The sequence below is a fragment of the Micropterus dolomieu genome, unplaced genomic scaffold (assembly GCF_021292245.1).
Source record: "Micropterus dolomieu isolate WLL.071019.BEF.003 ecotype Adirondacks unplaced genomic scaffold, ASM2129224v1 contig_8748, whole genome shotgun sequence".
Classification (NCBI taxonomy): Eukaryota; Metazoa; Chordata; class Actinopteri; order Centrarchiformes; family Centrarchidae; genus Micropterus; species Micropterus dolomieu.
This window is the reverse complement of record NW_025737734.1, coordinates 1-21,747: the sequence shown is the minus strand read 5'-3', so window position 1 is coordinate 21,747 and position 21,747 is coordinate 1. Positions and strand designations below refer to the sequence as shown.

The 21,747-nt window shown below is 39.9% G+C and overlaps 1 protein-coding gene across 3 annotated transcripts; it reads right to left on the bottom strand.

The window, feature by feature from the left end:
- Positions 1-2,776: 2,776 nt before the first annotated feature.
- LOC123965141 (gastrula zinc finger protein XlCGF26.1-like) lies at positions 2,777-19,385 on the bottom strand. 3 transcript variants are annotated; one of them, XM_046041709.1, is made up of 3 exons: positions 8,314-8,377; positions 7,867-7,939; positions 2,777-5,066 (listed from the first exon to the last, which is right to left on the bottom strand). In XM_046041709.1, exons 2-3 carry the CDS (start codon positions 7,898-7,900, stop codon positions 3,520-3,522), a joined length of 1,581 nt encoding a protein of 526 aa, XP_045897665.1. In that variant the 5' UTR covers positions 7,901-7,939; positions 8,314-8,377; the 3' UTR covers positions 2,777-3,519. The 3 variants fall into 3 exon arrangements, with proteins under 3 accessions (XP_045897665.1, XP_045897664.1, XP_045897663.1); XM_046041708.1 differs by lacking the exons at positions 7,867-7,939; positions 8,314-8,377 and adding an exon at positions 18,987-19,381; XM_046041707.1 differs by lacking the exons at positions 2,777-5,066; positions 7,867-7,939; positions 8,314-8,377 and adding exons at positions 14,494-16,793; positions 18,987-19,385.
- Between the last annotated feature and the right edge of the window lie 2,362 nt (positions 19,386-21,747).

The following is a 21,747-nucleotide window of genomic DNA, read 5'->3' as shown; positions in this document are numbered from 1 at the left end:
ATTATAAAATAATGGTCACAGTGCTGCTTTTCATTACTGACAACCCCAAAAAGAACATTCTGCCAGAACAAGCTGAAACCTGGATATATATATATAATCATTAATAAATGTACACTGTGATGGCCTAAGCCACACAGGTTAACAGCCAGCAATGGTAATATCGCACATAAGCAATGTTTTAAGTACACAAGTTAAGTTATTTTTGCATTTAGCCACACCCCAAACAATTCATAATTTCAAAACACAGACCATATAGCTTATTTCAGGTATAATATACATTTATTTTCTTTAGCCATACACTGTTTAAATGGAGTGCACACATTTTCTTAAAAGACACTTCCTTAACCTTGTTAATAAGTAAATATTTATGTGGCAACATCCAAATGTTTCTCCAGCACAGATTATTGACAGACTGGTTCCAGTAATACATGACATATGGAATAGAAACTATATATTTTTGGAACAAGGCACAAATTGTTACATGGACGGGAAGAGAATTAGACTTTACCTACTGGATAGTCACCAGGATCAAATGCAGATACAACCTGTAGGTCAGATCTATGAACATTCCTGAACAATACAAGTATACCTGAAGGTATGGCATCCAGAAGCAGAGCAAAGTCTCTGGTCCCATAAAATTCCTTATAAGTAAGAAGAAACCCCTGCTCATTGACTTACCAGTAAAATGTTATTTCTGAACCAATATTCCAAGAGGAGGGACTTGTTTTTATGCAGAATGTCATGATTTTTCCAGACATAATACCTGTGCGGAGAGAAATGATGTTTGTAAATTACGGCCTATGACAAAAAGGCCTGCTGGTGAAAAGCAGAGAGCTTTGTCAATATCATAATTACAAACCAACATAAAGTTAAGGCCGCCAAACTTAGAGAATACATGAATGGGAATCAAGTTCCACATCGAGTCTGGATTCTTTATTTATCTTTTCTTAATGTTCAGAAATAGACCAGATGCTTTAGAAAATGGCTCTGTTACTTTAAGTGAAGCAGAAATCTGTGTATCATCTCTGAGAAAAAGCGCAGTATCGTCCGCCAGTTGGCTTATTATTATCTCTTTTCCTACTGTAAGAATAGCCTCTAGAGCAGCGGTCGGCAACGGGCGGCCCGCGGGCCAGATGTTATTGCTGGCAGGCCGGTTCTGGCCCGAGGGCCACCTATTGCGGCCAGATTGCTTTGATAGCAGAAAAATAAAAAAATCAATAAATTGATAGCTGCTGGTCTCAGTCATGACAGCTATAGTTACTCACTAAATCACTTCCTCTTAAGTGAGATTGTGCCTCTAAAATAAAAACGTGACAACTTTTTGTGCAGCAATGCTTTATGACAAGTTTATTGAAAGCTTTTACTTTGAAGAGTTCTGAATGACGTTCAAAAGAAACTCTGGCGTGCTTGACACACCTCTGAAAAAGCTGTCGGTAAATGTGTGATTGGATTCCCTTGAATTTCCACAGGGTAGTGAAAATAAGCTTCCATAGTTTTATGAATCCAGATCAAACGCTGGGATGCACACAAATTGCAGCTCATGCTTTATTGTTAGTATGTGCATAAGTGTCCTTATAATGAATTTGTTTAACAAGGGAGAAAAAAAAGTTCCCGCAGTTAGTTGGAATCGATCTTACAACCATCCAAACTGGAGTCCCACTCAAGTATCGACTGAGCTAAACGTGCTCACAAATATAGAAAGATTAGAAATAATTTTACTTTATTCTGGCCCACCATGAAAAGGCTTGACAAAAATTTGGCCGATGCCAGACTTATTTGCAGACTGCTGCTCTAGAGAGCTTTCAGTAATAGAATTTGTAAGAAGCTGGGTAGAGGAAGGGGGAGATAGGGCATCCTTGTCTAATGCCCCTCCTTAAATCAAATCTTGGAGAGGAGCCATGTTTAATGGAGCTTGTAGTAGAGTGTTTCAATATCTTTGCACAAGAAGTCACCAAATCCAAATTTTCCAAGAGACTGAAAAAGGAACTGGTGTTCAACAGTATCAAAGGCCTTGTGAAAGTCTAGAAATAGGATGAAGCTGTTCTCGAATATAAAATCTGAGTCATCCAGGACGTCCAAAACCAGTCTAATACTGTTTGAAATGTGTCTATGCCTCATGAAACCTGACTGTGTCCTGTCAACAATCAAATCTAGAATCCCCTTAAGTCTCTTTGCTAATCACAAAGCAAGAATCTTCAATCTAATCATTATTTAGGAAACGAATGAAAATGAATAGACTAACTTTTCTAAATTTGTATCATCCAGTGATTTTCACTTTTGAGTTTAAATCTGCTGATAATATTATCAATGACTTGATTGCTACTGTTATGGTTGTTTTTACATTTATAAAGTAGTATTTTTTTCCTCAATATCTGGCTCACCTTTGACGTGTTATGGATGAAAAAAAGAGGCAGTAGTAAAAAAATTGAAAATAATCAATTAATTTTTATAGTTTTTATTTCGACATTATTTTGATCCCTTTATTGCAATTTAACCACAGCAAAATAATTATTTTGGGTTCATATCGCTATAGTAAACCAGATTGAAGGTGAATATTCATAGTTTGTGATACTTATCTGTGTTCAATACTAACAACTTGATTCAGAACCTAAAAAAAAAACAAATACAGAGAGTTGACTCAGGAAACTATCCAGCACCAGAGAAACACAAACTGGAGGATACTTTTAAAAGCACAGAAATTTTAATTAATTTCATGTACTTATGTGTTCACTGTGCAACTGTATTATCTAGGAAAATACTGGATCAGGACTCGGGATTGGCGGATCCTGAATATTTAATGACTCGGATCGGGGGCAAAAAAACGTGATCAGGACTTCCCAAGAAATTTCAATTTATAACTTCTAATGGTTTACAAAAACTTTACAATAGATTCACATCATAAATCAACAGAAAATATCTACTCATTTACACCTTTTAAGAAAATAAAGCATTTAAAAAAATAAACTAAAACATGTTAAAGTCATGAAAATATCAAAACAAGTTTCCAGTCAAACATTGACTTGTTTCAAAAATCTCATCAAAATAAATCTTTATCCTGTTTTCCCAGTCTGACTGACTTGTAGCTCATCATTAAAGTAGATGTTTCCCGGAGCTGAAATGAGAACATTTTAAAAGGGTCCGTTTATGATTATTAATATAATCATAACAAAGCAGTGATGTATTAAAACAGAGTAAGCAACTCTGGACAAGTCCAATTACATGACAAATTAATGTAACTAACGTTAGCTAACTTGTATCTTAGCATACTGTCATTACAGTTGCAGCTGCAAAAGCGAACTTAAAGCCAACATGCTGAGAGGACGAGATTTCAAGAGCCGGCACATCAGACCATAAATGGCTGAGTACACCGGATCTGTTTTCATCGTTCACACACAGAACGGACAGCTAACGGATCATGAGGAGATATTAACTAAATCTGTCAAAAAGACATGTATTGTATTACAATAACTTACTCCACCTTTAATGAACTAAGACAGAAATAATGTTTAGATTTACGGATTAAGAAACAACTGTTAAGTGCAGCCCTGCTTTCATGTGTCGCCTCAGTTCTTGCTTTAGTGTGAATCCTTTGCCACAGACAGAACAACTAAAGGGGTTTTCCACAGTGTGGCTTCTCTCGTGTATGGACACACTGCTTTCGGTAATGAAAGTCTGATTACAAATTGAGCATCTGTAAAACTGTGTTTCTGAATGAAGTCTCATATGTTTCTTTAAGGTGTGCTCCAGAACATATGTTTTACCACATACTGAGCAACGAAATGGTTTCTCTTCTGTTTGGGGTTTGTGGCCAGAGCTTGTTGCACATTCAGAGGAGCTACTTGATGTTTTTACAGTACTACATTCCTGATCACTTACAGGTACTTCATTGTTTTGTGAAGGCTTTGAACCTGACTGAGGTTTCCTTGTCTCCTCCAAAACAACACACTGATGGCTATTGAGCTGGGACCACCTAGAGAATATTTTGCCACAAACACTGCAGCCGTATCCTTTGTTCCCGTTTTTGTGGCCTTCCATGTGCTTCACAAAATATTGTCTGCATTGAAAAGTTTCTTTACAAACTGAGCATCTTAAATATTTTTCTTCTAAATGACTCATCAAACACTTCTCCTTGCTGTATCTTCTACCACAATACGGGCAACAAAATGGCTTCTCCACTGCATGGCTTCTCTCGTGACTGGACAAACTGCTTTCGGAAATGAAAGTTTTTTCACAAACTGAGCAGCTGTAAATGATTTTTACTGGATGACGTCTCATATGATCAGTTAAGGTGTTTTTCCGGAGGAAGGTTTTACCACAAACGTAGCAACTCAATGCTTTATCTCCTGTTTGAAGTTCATCGTGTTCCTTGTGACCAGAGCTTGCAGCACATTCAGAGGAGCTACTTGGTGTTTTTCCAGTACTACATTCCTGATCACTTACAGGTACTTCATTGTTTTGCAGTGAGTTTGAACCTGACTGAGGTTCTCTGGTCTCCTCCCAATCACTACTGTCATCAGTCTCAGGTTCAGAGTGTGACATATTGTCATCAATCTCAGGTTGTAAATGTCCATCTGCATCCGAGTTTCTGGCTGGTTCTGGTCCTCCACAGCCCTCTCCATCAGTTTCCATCTGGTCAGTTAGTCTTTGATGAAGCTGTGAGGACTGAGGTTTCTCTTCATTGTCTTCTTCACTCTTCACAGGGACAGGAGTGAAAGGGGACTTGGTGATTTCAGCCTCCTCCAGCCCTCGAAGCTGCTCTCCCTCCTGACTGGTCCAGAGTTCCTCCTGTTCATCTTTAATGTGTAGGGGCTCTGGTGGGTCCACTTGGTCCAGACTGTGGCTCCACTTTTCTTTAATGTGTGGGGGCTCTGGTGGGTCCTCCTGGTCCAGAATGGGGCTCCACTCCTCTTTAATGAGTGGGAGCTCTGGTGGGTCCTCTTGGTCCATGCAAGAGCTCCACTTTCTTTTAATGTGTGTGGGCTCTGGTGGGTCCTCCTGGTCCATGGTGGGGCTCAACTCCTGCTGTTCAGGGGGAACCTCTTCTTTACTCACCAGCAGCTGGACGTCTGGAGAATAATGAAACGCATACACATTTTAGAAAAACTTCCTGTTAACATTTAAACCACTGACACCACTACTTTCCTAAATGTGTGGAGAAAGGACGCACATTTTGTAAAACACATTTGGAACTAAGAAACTGTGGCTGTATTTGTCATTTCCAACAGTCCATTTGAACTTTTTCAATGTCTTTACCGTAAAGCTCAGAATACAAATACAGGAAGTGATTGTGGACTACAGGGGGAACAGGAAGGACATGCATTCATATATACATTTTGGTTATTATTAAACAGATTACAGTCTCAACAACTTACCATGTAACCAATTGCACATCAATAAATATTTGCTGCTGGAAGGTGCAACTGTAAACAGATGGCTTAAAGACAATAAGCGTAGGGTATTTGTATTTTACCTTACACATAATCTGCCAAAATAACTACATTCAATGTAGCATATACACATCTAGTTTATCCCTGTACCAGCACTCTTTAATAATATCCAAAGCTACGAGAAACCGTTTCTCAACCACCAGCAGATTCTAAATCATGCCGTCTACGATAACGTTACAGTGACCTGCCGCTGAAAGCATCCAATACGACATAGGGCTGCACGATAGGGAGAAAGTCATATTGCGATTAGATTATAGGTGAACAAATGGTACTATGAGTCTACTTACTTAATTATCAAGGAATAAGCAAAATACTGACATTTTAAAATGTGTATTTCTCAACTTGAACAAAGTTAAACAAAATTTATAACAATAACTAGTAAAAAAGAACAAGAGGAGCATTTTGCTCTACGGAGGAGGCGCCGAGAAGCAGCAGACATTGGCTCAATGTCCATGTCTCCATCCACAACCCGGAGGACGAACTGTACATGAGTGTATTAAATAAAGAGTATAATGTTTAGTTAATAGTTTACTATTAGTATAACAATAATATGCAACATTCATTATAAGTTTATATAATAGTAGCACATTTTACCGCTAGTCGAATATTAAATCCAGTTACAGCTGTTTCGTTTCTGTGGGTTGTTTTTTTTGTTTCCTTGTGCAGGAAAAAGGCTCTACATCGGTCTCTAATTTGTTAATACTCAGTACTAACTTGTCATTAATCATATTGTCCAACATTTAATGATTTGCTTTAACGCGTCAAACTTTTATTGTCCCGCCCCATCCAGGATGCAATTGGTCGGTTGACGAAAAGTGACTGACAAGCCCGTTGGCTCTGAGAGAAGCTGAACACGTTGGACAACTGAATGCACGCGATACAGTTAACTTCGGCCAGCGAGCTAAACTCAAACCTTCCTTATCTTCTCCCTGTTTTCTTCTGCTTCAGCTGCTGACAACGTCTCCCTGTCTATGTCACAGAGTGAGTTGGCGAGGAGTCCGGCTATGTTTTGAACGATTAGCGGCAGGGCAGGGAGTTACGGTAGGTTTCGAAATCGTTTTTTCTGATCGCAGGTAGGCACATCTGTTTTTACAGGCACATGTGAGAGCCCGGTGTGGACGGAGCTAATGAGCACACTGCAGCGCAGAGAAGAGAGCGTCACAAACACCTTTTCTGTTTCCACGGTTTGCAGATGAATGGAGCAAACTATAGAATTATAGATGTGGTCCAACTTGGCAAAGCATCTTGCCGTCAGACATGCTGACTTCAAAGAAGAGGTGAAAGAATTCAAAGAGTGACAGTTTAGGGAACCTGTGTTTCTTGTTTGATGTCTTGAGTTTGATGAGCAAATTAAGAGCAGTTTAAGCAGCGAGCCGTTAAGGGCAACGGTTTAATGTGGCTTTATCTTTAACTTACCAATGTGGCATACACCTGTATATGCAAACCCAACGTTTACATTGGTAACATTAACGTCACCATAACTTGCAAGCTGCTGAAAATCTTGTGTTATCTGGTTTTATTGTTGTTTGTTGTTATTATATCTCTGGTATTACATTACAAGATGGTGAATATTTTACAAGCAACAGTGACCCTGGGTTTCCAGTCGGTGGTTCACTTCCTACTGGGATAGATCAACATGATAACTTATGCTGAACCTGCTCCGGAGCAGGTTATGTTCCAGATAAAAGATCAAAGCTATAAAAGCACCACCTACTGACCAACCAGCTATTTTGGGAAATTACATCACCGCCTGCAGGAGATCCCACAGTCGGACCAGTAGGGAAACTCAGCTGTTAAACTTCTGTGGGGTCACTGTCAAGAAGATCGATAAACCATAATCTTTGCAGTTAATAGGAAACACTGCACTGACCGCAGCTCTATGAAATACATGATTATCCATTTTAAGTTGTAAAGAACAAACAAACACAAAAATCAACACGTGGCAGTCAGCGTTGATATTGTAGCAGGCCGCCACAAATAAATCATGGGGAACATTAGAAGATTATGAGCAGGGCTTTGGCCTGGTGGTGGGACAAAAACTGTATTTCTTCTTTAGCCAGTTTAACTTTGTCGCTTCAAGTTGAGAAATACACTTTTTAAAATGCAGTTTTTTGTACATTTTCCCTCATAATCAAGCAAGTAGACTCACGGTGCCATATTTGTTACCATTATATCACAAATCGCAATATGACTTTTTCTCCAAATCGAGCGGCCCTATGTGTACTTCAGTACTGTACTCAAGTAAAGTACAAGTTTGAAGTACTTTTGCATGTTATGAAACTTTAAACTTTTACTTCACCACATTTGTCTCACAGCTTTAGTTACTTTTATATTAAAGGTGTACATTGCTGAGGATGAAACTACCCAACATGATATAAAGGAGTTTAATGAGCTCCAGCAGAATAATAAGTGTACAAACCTGCTTCAGGCTTGAAAACAGAGTTCCTCCTCATTCTCCACAGACATTTTTTACTAATTAACAGCAGCTTTTCCTGCAGACACAAACACACAAATCACTCAGATGTTATTACGTTGGGTCCGTCTATTTCCAGCTAGCAAGCTAAGCTAACTGCATTAGCTTCGTAGGACACCGGGAGATAATTCAGATGTTAAACATGTTCAGATAAAGGGAACAGCACAGAGTCTATTCAGACAGCTCTATCTGGACATTTGGACATTTGGGCTCCGTGAAAAATACAGTTTGTTCTCTATGGAAGCTGCTCCGACTGTGAGGCCGAGCTCCGGCTCCGGCTACTTCCTGCTAACAAGCTAACTTCCTTTAGCATTCTTGGCTAACAGGAGATGAGTCTGAGGTGAAACATCCCGAAAGTTTAAACAGAGTCCACTTAAACACGTTTATCCTCACATGCAGGCTCTGCTGCTGAACTCCGGCTGCATCTTACGGTGACGGGAAAGTTAGCATGTTGCCACCCTAGTTTGCTGATTTTCAAAATAAAGGTGACCAAAAACCAAATTATCTCTGTTAGGAATTAACGATGGTAGAAAAACCCAGAAAATTCCACAAAGGACTGGCACCTATTGTTTTCCATTTCAAGCACTGCTATAAACTTAATTTTTACAATATAACTTAGAATATTAGTCTGCTATATAACTTACATGTTAATAACTGAACTGTGCTTAGGATTACAAATAAGATATGAAAACTTCACTCACCTAGAATAAACTTCTCCGGAGCTGCTCAAATGAATTAGAAATAATACAGTATTATTGACTTAAATACAGTTTTCTCTTTCTTTAGGATACTGATATCCACAATGCTGCGGTGAACACACCGAATCATCCTGAGGACTGGAACAGAGTGGGAGGCCATGCAGAACATGGAGGACTGCGCTTTTTCACGCCATTTCAGAGTCACCAAGCCGCATTTTGAATATCTCCTGGTGAAGCTGCAGGAGAGCGGCTTAACAAAGGAACATAGTCCAGGTCTACCACCAGCACCCGTGACATAGAAAGTGCTGCTGTTCCTGTGGTACATGGCCAACCAGTACAGCTTTAAGGAGATGCCAGACAGGTTTGATGTTTCACAGTCATCAGCACACAGGATCGTCCTGGAAGTGCTCGACATCATCTGTACTATGGGACCAACCTTCATCTTCTCACATCGCACATCACACATCGCCTCTGTGGCCTCAGTGATGTCATAGGCGCAATTGATGGGTGCCACATCAGGATGCAGAGGCCACAGATGAGAGGACGAGATTACATGAACAGAATGTCATTCTACTCCATCCTCCTTCAGGGGACTGTAGACGAGAGGACGTTTTTTTGATGTAAAAAGACATTAATATCCAACCAATTACTTATTTAGGCACAGAACGCATTTAAAACAAATGTCACACTTTGTAATATAAGAATAAATAAATGACTGATTATTACTAACACACAACAAATAAGTTTAAAGGTTTATATACAAACATATTGCAGAAACTTAAAATTAAACATTGCAAATTGGCTCACAGTTTGTCCAACAACCTGGATATCAACGACCCAAAGCCCTGAGTTGCGTTACTGTCTCCTCGTGACGCCGCTGACTGGCTTCTCTGCACTACCTCATCATCTGCTCTTCTGCGTTTACTAGATTTAATTGGTGAATGCATTGGTGTGAAAGATGACCTGGAAGCATGTCTGTTCCTTTGTGAAGCCCTCGTTTGCAGAAATGAGCACAGGCGATGGGCTTTATGTTGATGAGCTGGACGTGGCCTCAGCGTCCTGGCTGTTGTCTAGAACACGATAAAAAGAAACAGGTTATAAAAGCTTCTTACGATCCAGTCATATGAACGGTTTTATAATGCAAAACAGGGTCTACCCCCATTCCCGTACTACGACTGGCTCACACCTCAGTCTGCTCCTTTGTTACAATGACAAGTAGAAAGAAAACACACTGTTGACATCACACCATGATAGAGCGCTGAGATTTCACCCAGTCTACATGTATTTGTGAACGAAACTGTTTCTCTTCATGTTCAAAAGTCAGTCACAGATAAATTGGATAAGCTGTTTTGATGCGTCCTTGAGTAGGTCACACATATTGTTCTGCTCTGGTTCCTACTAAATGTTCCATTATTTTAGCTTGAATTCAAACAGGCTGACCCTCAGCAACACAGAATTACCAGAAACAAATACTAGAAGTTCATAGAAATAAACTCTGTCTTGCTCAAGGACACATTGGTGGATGGGTCACAGTGGGGGACTGAACCCGGGTCTCTCACACCAAAGGCATGTGTCTTATCCATTGTGCCATCACCACCCCCACTGTTCAAGTACATCATCACTTGTGTCACTTGAGTGATGCATGGCGATGGATGTCAAATATTTCAAAAGGAAAGCGTGATAAATGACTAATGAAATGGGGCTTGTGTCATGTTAACAAGTGAAAATTGCTGCTGATAAGGGCATGTAACGCCTGAAATGTCCGTGTTACAATTTCTTTAGGCTGTCCTTCTGTAAAGTGACGGCAGATGGGTGTGCCGACCTGGCCTCGGCTCTGGGGTCCGACCACTGCCGCCTCAGGGAGCTGGACCTGAGCTTTAATCACCTGGCAGATCAAGGAGTCAAGCTTCTGACTGAAATACAGAAGGATTCACGCTACAGTCTGGAGAAACTCAAGTATGCTCAAACAGGCTGTCTAACAGACAAACTTCTATCATCATTCCAAGATTATTTTGCGACATTCACTTCATTTGTTTGATTTGAAGTCTATTTGTGACAATATTTCTCACCTGCTGTCCCTCTATTCCCCATCAGTGTGGACCAAAATGAAGAATTCTGGTTTGACTTGAAGCTTCTGAGACAGTGTAAGAAAATAAAAATCTGGTGTTGTAACATGGATGTGGCAGTACGCAGGACGTCTGCAAGGTTTTTAGAAGTCTTAAAATATCTTTCAAATCTGGATATAAGGATATTATGTTAAGTGGAGAGCACACACTGTTGATGATAGACAACATTGTGTCACGTTATGCAATTTGAACAGCACGCCAAAAGAGTTGCAGTTATTGTGTACAAACAGTGACATGCCAACTAACATGCTTGTTTTCACATCTTCCAGAGTTTTAACCAATCTCTAATTTTATGATAACAACAAGAACATTTTCCTAAAATCAAGAACCACACTCACACAACAATCTTATCTCCATTCTCAACCAATAATTGTTTCTTGTGTCTCGATTGCAGATGCCTGTGATCTGACACTGGACCCCAACACAGCAGGTGTGAGACTCATTTTGACGGACGAAAACAAAAGGGCAACATGTTTTAATGAGCGGCAGCCATATCCCGATAACCCCGACAGATTTGAATGCTCTCAAGTACTGTGTGAAGAGAGTCTGACCAGTCGCCATTACTGGGAGGTTGAAAGTGATTCGGCTGATGTTGGGGTGGCATATAAAAGTATCGACAGGGTGGGACCCATGTCATCTGAATTTTCTTTGGGACAAAATGAAAAGTCTTGGTGCTGGACTCATGATGGGAGCTTTTATCATAATAACTCATGTCTGGAGTTTATGGACTGTGTTGAGAAGTACAAAAATACGTATGGAGTGTATCTGGACTGGCCAGCGGGCATTTTGTCCTTTTTTCGTGTTTTTCCTGATACACTGACCCACCTGTACACTGTCTGTACAACTTTTACTGAACCACTCCATCCTGGTTTCAGTCTGGCTGACGGATCAGTTTACCTCTTACCCCTTACGCAAAAGTAAAAAGAGCCGATCGCTGGTGGCTGCGTGCAAACACAGTGAGACAATGACTGTCATGCAGTATTAAAATGAATCTCGGTCAAAGACTGAATAATATACCCATCATTGTGCAGGATTAAGGGTAAAATTATAAAATAATAATAGTAAGAATAAAGGAAATCTGAGAAATAAAACATGACATTTAACAACAGGGGCCAGAAAGTACATTCACACTGATACGATGGGGATTCTCTACCCATTGAGAAAAGCACAAAGGAAATACAATTTAACAATCTGCATTTCCATGCATTACTGTAAATAATGTACACATTCACCACTGGACAATAAACCAGTGATCTTGATCTTGAAATGAGTGAACCAGAGGCAGCTTGTACTGGACCATCTGCATTCCTTCTCACATTTCTATCCTTCCATATTTTATCTACTTCTACTTGTTTTGAGTGACATGCCCTCATGTGTTCATGTCTCCTGCTTGAATGTGTTTATCACCTTGACAGGTTAGCGTACAGAAAAAAATACAAACTAGTACAGGGACACGTTTAGGCAGCATATGAAATCAATTTTGATCTGCTAAAATCTAGTCTTTTTGATTGCACCCTTGATATCTGGCTCAAATGTAAAGTGTCACAGATATCAATCCTCTTTTTAATGTTTCCCTGTGAGTACACGCACAGGCAAACTGTAAGTACAGTGTGTGTTTTAAGGCAAACTATCAGCACATATTGATGAATGTACAATGAAGTCACGTGTGTGTGTGTGTGTGTGCATATGTTCCTGGATTGGTTAAGAATAAATGACACAGTTTTGAAAAACAAACTCAGAACAGAAAAGACCATTTTAAGATTAAAAGTTATAAATTCTTTTCTTTGGACCTATTTAGTTACTCTGGGATCATAAACTGAATCGTGTTGGGATCTCTTACTATATTGATGCTTGTATGTTGTTCCTCAAACTTAATGTCCAATCCTTAAGGCTTTTTCTTTTTTTTATGCAATTTTAAGATCTCTCCACTGGTGTTCAGTGGGATTTAGATTTGGACTCATTGCTGGCCACTTCAGAACTCTCCAGCGCTTTGTTGCCATCCATTTCTATTTTTGGGGTCATTGTCCTGATGGAAGACCCACGATCTCGGATGCAACCCCAGCTTTTTGACACTGGGCCTTACATTGCGACCCAAAATCCTTTGGTAATCCTCAGATTTCATGATGCCTTGAACACAGTCAAGGCACCCAGTGCCAGAGGCAGCAAAACAACCCCAAAACATCTTTGAACCTCCACCATATTTGACTGTAGGGACTGTGTTCTTTTCTTTGTAGGCCTCATTCCGTTTTCGGTAAACAGTAGAATGATGTGCTTTACAAAAAACCTCTATCTTGGTCTCATCTGTCCACAAGATGTTTTCCCAGAAGGATTTTGTTACATTTTGGCAAACTGTAGTCTTGCTTTTTTATGTCTCTGTGTCAGCAGTGGGGTCCTCCTGTGTCTCCTGCCGTAGTGTTTCATTTCATTCAAATGTCGACAGATAGTTCGTGCTGACACTGATGCACCCTGAGCTTGCAGGACAGCTTGAATTTCTTTGGAACCTGTTTGTGGCTGCTTATCCACCATCTGGACTAGCCTGTGTTGCAACCTTTCCTCAATTCAAGTTCACGTCCAGGGAGATTAGCTACAGTGCCATGGGTTGCAATCTTCTTGATAATGCTGCGCACTGTGGACAAAGGAACATCTAGATCTCTGGAGATGGACTTGTAACCTTGAGATTGTTGATATTTTTCCACAATTTTGGTTCTCAAGTCCTCAGACAGTTCTCTTCTCCTCTTTCTGTTGTCCATGCTTAGTGTGGTAAACAAAGACACACAATGCACAGACTGTTAACTTCTCTCCTTTTTATCTGCTTTCAGGTGGGATTTTTATATTGCCCATACCTGTTACTTTAAAGGAGCATCACATGCTTGCAACAATCTTATTTGTCCACAATTTTGAAAGGGTGCCAATAATTTTGTCCAGCCCATTTTTGGGGTTTTGTGTGCAATTATGTCCAATTTGCTTTTTTTCCTTCTTTTTTTTGTTTTGTTCCAATACAAACAAGGGGAATAAACATGTGTATAGCAAAACATGTGTTAAAGCAATACCTTTCTGTGAGAAATACTTGATTTTCTGGAAAAATTTCATTTTTGGCCATGACTGTATGTATTTAGTATGACAATAAATTCTAACCTATGTTGTGTTCAGCGCTTCCTTGTTGGGTCTTGTTGTATGAAGTTTTAAAGCCAAAGTGTATGATGAATGGCTAAGCAGCTGTTTGTTGTCATCTTTCACGTGTGGCCGCGCGCAGCAGATGCTACATGTTACGCAAGAAGGTTATAGGAAACGAAGGGAGGGGAATAACAGCACGCTCATCAGACCTTTCCTAAATATAAACATTGTTCACGAGTCTTTCGAGGAGGAGTCTCTAGTCAAGTCTACACTGTGCTACTACCTCCTGCTGTGACCCGTGAAATATTCAGTATCAATCACATATAAAAGGAGTAATGTTCACATAATTCTTATTATTCTATTCTTATTTAATGTCTGTGTTCTTTTCCATTGTCTTGTATTGTATCTGCTGTAATAGATGAATCAATTAAGTTTATCTTATCACCTACATATTAATACTGAAAACTACCTATAATCACACAGACAGAGGCAGATTATAATAGAACATTTGATTTATGCAGCACTTAAACAACAGTTACACAAAAGTTACTTTGCAAAGTAAAAATAACAAGTATAAATTCATTGCGTTACAATCAAATAGATGTGAATACAGTGACTTAAACCAACAGCAATTCTTTTACAATATGTTGAGCTTTTAACGGTGAAAACTGTAACCTTCCTGCAGTGGATCAAAGTAAAAGTCAACTCTATAGCAGCAGCTGCTGGAGAAACTGCAGCTACAGGAAGTATCGAACAAGTGTTTTTTACAATCAAACAGAGCGGATCAGAAACAGACCGGCTCCTCTGAGGAACAGTGGACTGACGCTCCTTAAGAAAACTGCAGCCACAAACAAAAAACAGAATAAATGCATCACAATTTTAACCCATTTTAAATCGATGAATACATGTAACACCAAAAAGCACAGTACACAGAAATGGAACAAGTTATGTGACACAAATAAAAACCATGTTAAAATGTTAACTTGGCTACAAGCATGAAGCAAGATTTGTGTCACAAGTCTGTGTCACAGTTCTGAACTGATCAGTGTTGAGTCAAGTCTTGACCTCAGTACTGAAGTCCTGCTGGAGGGAATCTGCTCAACAAGCATCTCTGCAGCTTCATTTCCATCCTCTGCTCTCACCAGCACACGTGGTTTCAGGTTTGTTAGAGGCAAGTGGATGTTTTATCAAAAATGCTCCAACTAAAGGGTTTCTCCCCTGTGGCTAATCAAGTGTTGTCTCAGATGTGTCTTAAATGCAAATGTTTTACCACAGAGGGAACAACTGACGGCTTTCCTCCCTGTGTGGATTGCCATATGTGGTCTCAGATGTGACTTTTGTGCAAATGTTTTATCACAGAGAGAACAACTGAACGGTTTTTCCCCTGTGTGGATTGCCATATGTGGTTGCAGATGTGCTGCTCGTGCAAATGCTTTACCACAGATAGAACAACTGAAGGGTTTCTCCCCTGTGTGGATTGCCATATGTGGTTTCAGATGTGACTTTTGTGCAAATGTTTTATCACAGAGAGAACAACTGAAGGGTTTCTCCCCGGTGTGGATTGCCATATGTCGCCTCAGTTGGGACTTTTGGGCAAATGCTTTACCACAGGTGGAACAACCGTAGGATTTCTCCCCTGTGTGGATTGCCATATGTTGTCTCAGATGTTCCTTTTGGACATATGTCTTACCACAGACAGAACAACTGAAGGGTTTCTCCCCTGTGTGGATTTTCATGTGTCTGGACAAATTCCTTCTGTCACTAAAACTTTTTTTACAAACTGAGCAACTAAACAGTTTATCTACTGTTTGCATTCTCTTGCGTTTCTGCAGACGTCCCTTGTGGCCAGAGCTTGTAGCACATTCAGAGGAGCTACTTGATGTTTTTACAGTACTACATTCCTGATCACGTTCAGATACTTCATTGTTTTGAAGAGGGTTTGAACCTGACTGAGGTTCCCTGGTCTCTTCCAAATAACAGCTGTTATCAGTCTTGCGTTCAAAGGAGTGTGAAGTCTTATCATCAGTATCTGGTTGTAAATATCCCTCTGGATCTGAGTTCCTGACTGGTTCTGGTCCTCCACAGTCCTGCCGATGTTTCTCCCCCTTGCGGAGTGTCATGTGGTGTGTCAGACTTACCCTTTGAATAAATCTTTTACTGCTAAATGACCTTATTGGTTTCTCTACTGTGTGAAATCTCATGTGTCGTCTCAGAGTTGAGTTATGGTTGAATTGTTTCCCACACTCAGAGCATCCAAATGGTTTCTCATCAGTGTTACATCCACTTTGCAGAGGTTTCGAACCTGATTGAGGTTTCCTGGTCTCCTCCCAATCACAACTGTCATCAGTTTCAGACGAGTGTGACGTCTTGTCATCTGTAGCTGGTTGTAAATGTCTCTCTGGATCTGAGTTCCTGTCTGGTTCTGGTCCACAGTCCTCTCCATCAGGGTTTCTTTTCATCTGTTCAGTTAATCTTTGATGAAGCTGTGAGGACTGAGGTGTCTCTTCATTGTCTTCTTCACTCTTCACAGGGACAGGAGTGAATAGGAACTTGGTAATATCAGCATTCTCCAGTCCTCGAAGTTGATCTCCCTCCTTTTCCTCTTTAATGTATGGCGGCTCTGGTGGGTCCTCCTGGTCCAGACTGGGGCTCCACCCCTCTTTAATGTGTGGACGCTCTGGTGGGTCCTCCTGGTCCAGACTGGGGCCCCGCTCTTCTTTAATGTGTGGAGGCTCGGGTGGGTCCTCCTGGTCCAGACTGGGGCTCCACCCCTCTTTAATGTGTGGACGCTCTGGTGGGTCCTCCTGGTCCAGACTGGGGCTCCGCTCTTCTTTAATGTGTGGACGCTCTGGTGGGTCCTCCTGGTCCACACTGGGGCTGCTCTCCAGCTGCTCAGGGGGAACCTCTTCTTTACTCACCAACAGCAGCTGGACGTCTGTGGAGAATAATGAAATTGACATTATGACATTTAAACCACTGTCACTGACCACAGATAAATCTCTTTAAGTTAGAAAAGTCTTTCACTGTTTAAGAATGCGAAGAAGCAATTTCGCTACAAGGTTTGATGTTATGCTGTCAATCATGTACATGGTTTCCATTAAGCTTGTGTGTGGGAGGGTTTAGCATTTGTCTATAGATATGTTTTGATATGTTATTGTTATGTCATTTTATTATCATCTCATGTTTTTGGGGCCATCAAGTTGAAGATGAACGAACAAAGGTTACTCATATCAGAGATAATCACAAGTCAAGTCAACTCACAAGTAGACTAGTCTGGCTCGAATATCAAATAGTCAACCGCAGAGGATGGCAGGCACAACAACAACTACTTTCTGCTTTACACTTCAGTGCCTGTTAAATTAATAAATGAGTGCTTCAAAAACTCCACAATCGTAACGAGTTCCATAACAGTTCAAGGATGGATCGCCACGGGCTGTACGTGACCCGACTTCAAACTTGGACGGTGTCAGTGTTGTATGTAGTTTTATGGTTTATTTTGAAGGTTAGCTAAAGAGGTGTTATCATATACTTACTTCATTTACCAAAATTTAAGTAATTTGCAAAAACAAAACAAAAATGGCAATAATACCGCACTGTTGAGCCACAACAAATTACTGCGGGGGAAATTACTTCACAGTGACAGCCCTACTTGTAGGTAGGTAGATATTTATTTACAGTGCTCTCTATTCCATGTGTTACCAAACGACAAAACAAAAGGAAAAGTACTCCACAAACTAACTGTATTCAAAATCTTATACTAGGAAATCAATTAATGTTCTTGAATTAATTTACAAGCTCATTTAATGACCGAATGGCTCAAAAAAAGGTCAGTGAAAAGTTAATAATTATTTTGCCTTATGGACAGCTACATTTTCAATCAAGTATTGGCAAAAAACGTTTTTAAATGCCGCAAGATTACACACAATAAAGGAGGGACACATTTCAGCTCGTCACATATTTCCTTAATGTTAATGCATCAAAAAAAAAAAAAAAAAGGTTGTTCACGAGTCCCACTTCTTAAAACAGAGTTGTGTCTCAAGTGTTTTGAGGACGAGCCTCATGTCACTGTGAGAGCTATTTTAGTGCAACTCGAGTCCCATCTCTGCATATAGTGCAAATTATGTGTTAATACATTTACAATATGCATCTGATCTTTTATATTCCTTGTGCTGCTATGTTGACCTAAATTTCCCCTTCGGGGGATTAATTAAGTAATATCTTATATTATCATACTACAGCGCATTTACCATATAATCCTCCATGCAAATAAGACCATCTCTTGAAATACTACAGTAATATGTATTTGTTGTGATGAATGGGAAGGACTGTATAATTTCAGTGGAACAATTTGTGTGAGCTAAGGCACATTGGTGAGAATTCACTCCAGACAACATGTTCCTTTTGGTTATTTGTTGAAATTTAAATGCAGTATGTGTGGTTCTGGAACAGAGATTAAATGAAAAATAATTACAATTTATACTTATAATCTATATAAAATAGGTTGTTACATGCTTTATAGATTCACAGTGCTATAAATACACTTTTAGAGGTTACATGTCTGTTATAACAAATGCTTTTAACAAACCCAGAACATGAATAATAACTGATGTCAAATCCTCAAATATTAATTTATAAATAAAATGCGACAATAATAATAATACAAGCAATGCCACTGTTATACAGTCAGTTAACAACCAACGAGCAATATGTTGGAAATTCTTTGTGATTTTAACATTTCAACATCTGAGCAGAAAATAAAGGGGAAAGACAACATTTGCTTCAGGTTAAAAAAAACAACACACTTATTGATCTGCAAGTTGTGGCTGGTATAAGTTCATTTCTTCAGACTTTTGGCCTGTACAAGACTTTCAAATGCTCGTTTTTGCTGCTCAGAAATGTGCCTTTTTCTCGTTTCTTCCTTCATCACTTCTTCCATCCTCTGCAGCGCTTGTAGATGCTGTCAGTCAAACTCCATCCTCTTCTCTCTGAGCAGCTTATGATGCTGCTCTGCCTCCTGTCTACTAACTCTTTACAACATCCCGGCTAAAGTATTTCCACAGAGTGGTATTAGTACTTTTACTGCAGTAAAGGCAGTTTACAGCGAGAATAAGCAGTAAAGTGCACAAACCTGCTCTGTGTAACCGGACTTCAGGCTTGAAAACAGCGTCCAGTAGTTTGCGTTGTCCACAAAGTTCCTCCTCGTACTCTGCTATCGTTCTTTCAAACAGCTCAAATATCTCTTCAGCAGCCGCACTTAGTCGCTGCTGGACAAAAGCTCTCAGCGTTTGGACTTTAGACATGTTTACAGCAGCTTTTCCTCCAGACACACTCCGTTACAGACACGCAGCTCACTCTGATAAAATACACACTGTGAGGCCGAGCTCCGGCTCCGGCTACTTCCTGCTGACAAGCTAACTTCCTTCAGCATTCTTGGCTAACAGGAGATGAGTCTGAGGTGAAACATCCCGAAAGTTTAAACAGAGTCCACTTAAACACGTTTATCCTCACATGCATCTTAGCGGCGGGAAATTCACTTGCTTCCAGCACTTCCTTGTTGATTTTCAAAATAAAACCGACCCCCATATCTGTTTTTATTTAAGGATGAACAAATAGAAAAACTCAGATCCTTTGTTGAAGTAAATAGAAATGCCATAAAGTAAGATCAACAGTACAAAAGAACAGAGACAGATTATAATAGTACATCTGAACTTTACACAACAGTTACACAAGAGTTATTGTACAAAAGTACAGTAACTCTTGTGTTAAGTAAAAATAACAACAGCAGCCAAAACAACTCTAAACACTGCAAATCAAATAGACGTTAATACAGTGAATTAAACCAACAGTAATTCCTTTACGGTGTGATGAGCTCTTGGTGGTAAAAAAAAACAAAAAACTGTAGACTTCCTGCAGTGTGTCAAAGTAAAAGTCACCTCTGAAGCAGCTGCTACGTAAGACCGACTGAGTATAGGGCTGTGGTGGGTGTCTTTGTTTCATGGTGTGATCAGAACCATCTGCAGCTCAGTGTGACAAAGCCTAAGGAGCTGGTTGTGGAGCTAACCAAGGCACAAGTGACCCCTGTTTCCATCCAGGGGGCCAGTGTGGACACTGTGGAGGACTACAAGTAAAAATAAACTGGACACCTCTATTTTCTGAGGAGGATGAGGTCCTTGAACATCTGCAGGACAATGCTGAGGATGTTTTATGAGTCTGTTGGGGCCGGTGCTATCCTGTTTGCTGTTGCATGCTGGGGCAGCATGTTGGGGGGTAGCGGACGCTCACAGACTCAACAAACTGATCCAAGGCCAGTGACGTTGTAGGGGTGGAGCTGGACTTTCTGTGAGAGGTGTCAGAGGATCCTGTCCAAGCTACATTTCATCTTGGGCAATGTCTCCCACCAACTCCATGAGAGTAAGACATACAGACTATTTTTTACTGCAATACTTCACATACTGTGCAATATAATTTTAATATTCTATATTCAGCATTTTCTGCTTCAATACTCTGGTTCCTCCTACTACCGTAGTTTTTAAGGACTTTTCAAGGATACTCACTTCCACGTCAACTCTACCAGAACTTATTATTATGACTTATTCACTACTGCCATTCATCATAACTTGTCTGTTAATACTGTAAAATACTGTACATATCCACTCTCATTAATATTTTCTATTCGAAAATTTCTATCATCATTTTATTCCTAATACCTTGATGTGCAAGTGAACAATTTAACAAAGAGTTTCCCCTCGGGAACCAATAAAGTCTTTCTGATTCGGATTTGGAAATTTAACATGAGACAGTTTAAACATAGGAGATCTGAACACTGAGTTTTCAAGGCAGGATATGCACCTTGAACCTCTATCTGTAAATAGATGTACGTATGTAAGTAGATATTTTTCTTCATTTTGCCTTTTCATATGTTATATTTACACCTTAAATTGGGAATGCATGGCCTGTAATGTAGATCTCTATAATTCAATGTTCATAAAGTTTTGAAGAGTGGCAAAGCTAAAAAGAAAAATAAACCCTACGTTTTCCACCTGTTTTGTAGTAAATGTAAAAGATATACATAGTTTAATTATTTACTCAATTTTTCCTTTTATGTCATATTTGCACTATTGACGAATATACAGCATGGGCACTCAGGTGGGTCCTCCTGGTCCAGACTGGGGCTCCACTCCTCTTTAAAATGTGGGGGGTTTGGTGGGTCCTCTTGGTCTAGTAAGGGGATCCACTCCCGCTGCTCAGGGGGAACCTCTTCTTCACTCACCAACAGCAGCTGGACTTATTCTGTGGGGAATAATAAAATACACACACAAGTTTTAGAAAACTACCTCCTAAGAGACATTAAAATGTTAGATGATATATGTATTTGCTATGGCAACCGGCAGCGCCTGTAAAAGCAGCAGCCGGTAGCTCCTTCAAACTTCGCTACACTTTTGTTTTTTATCTGTTTCTTCCAGCTTTATTGCTGAAACACATGTTACAGTGGGTACGGAAAGTATTCAGACCCCTTTAAATTTTTCACTCTTTGTTTCATTGCAGCCATTTTCCAAAAATCAAAAAAGTTCATTTTATTTCTCAGTAATGTACACTCAGCACCCCATCTTGACAGAAAAAAACAGAAATGTAGAAATTTTTGCAAATTTATTAAAAAAGAAAAACTGAAATATCACATGGTCATAAGTATTCAGACCCTTTGCCGTGACACTCATATTTAACTCAGGTGCTGTCTATTTCTTCTGATCATCCTTTAGATGGTTCTACACCTTCATTTGAGTCCAGCTGTGTTTGATTATACTGATTGGACTTGATTAGGAAAGCCACACACCTGTCTATATAAGACCTTACAGCTCACAGTGCATGTCAGAGCAAATGAGAATCATGAG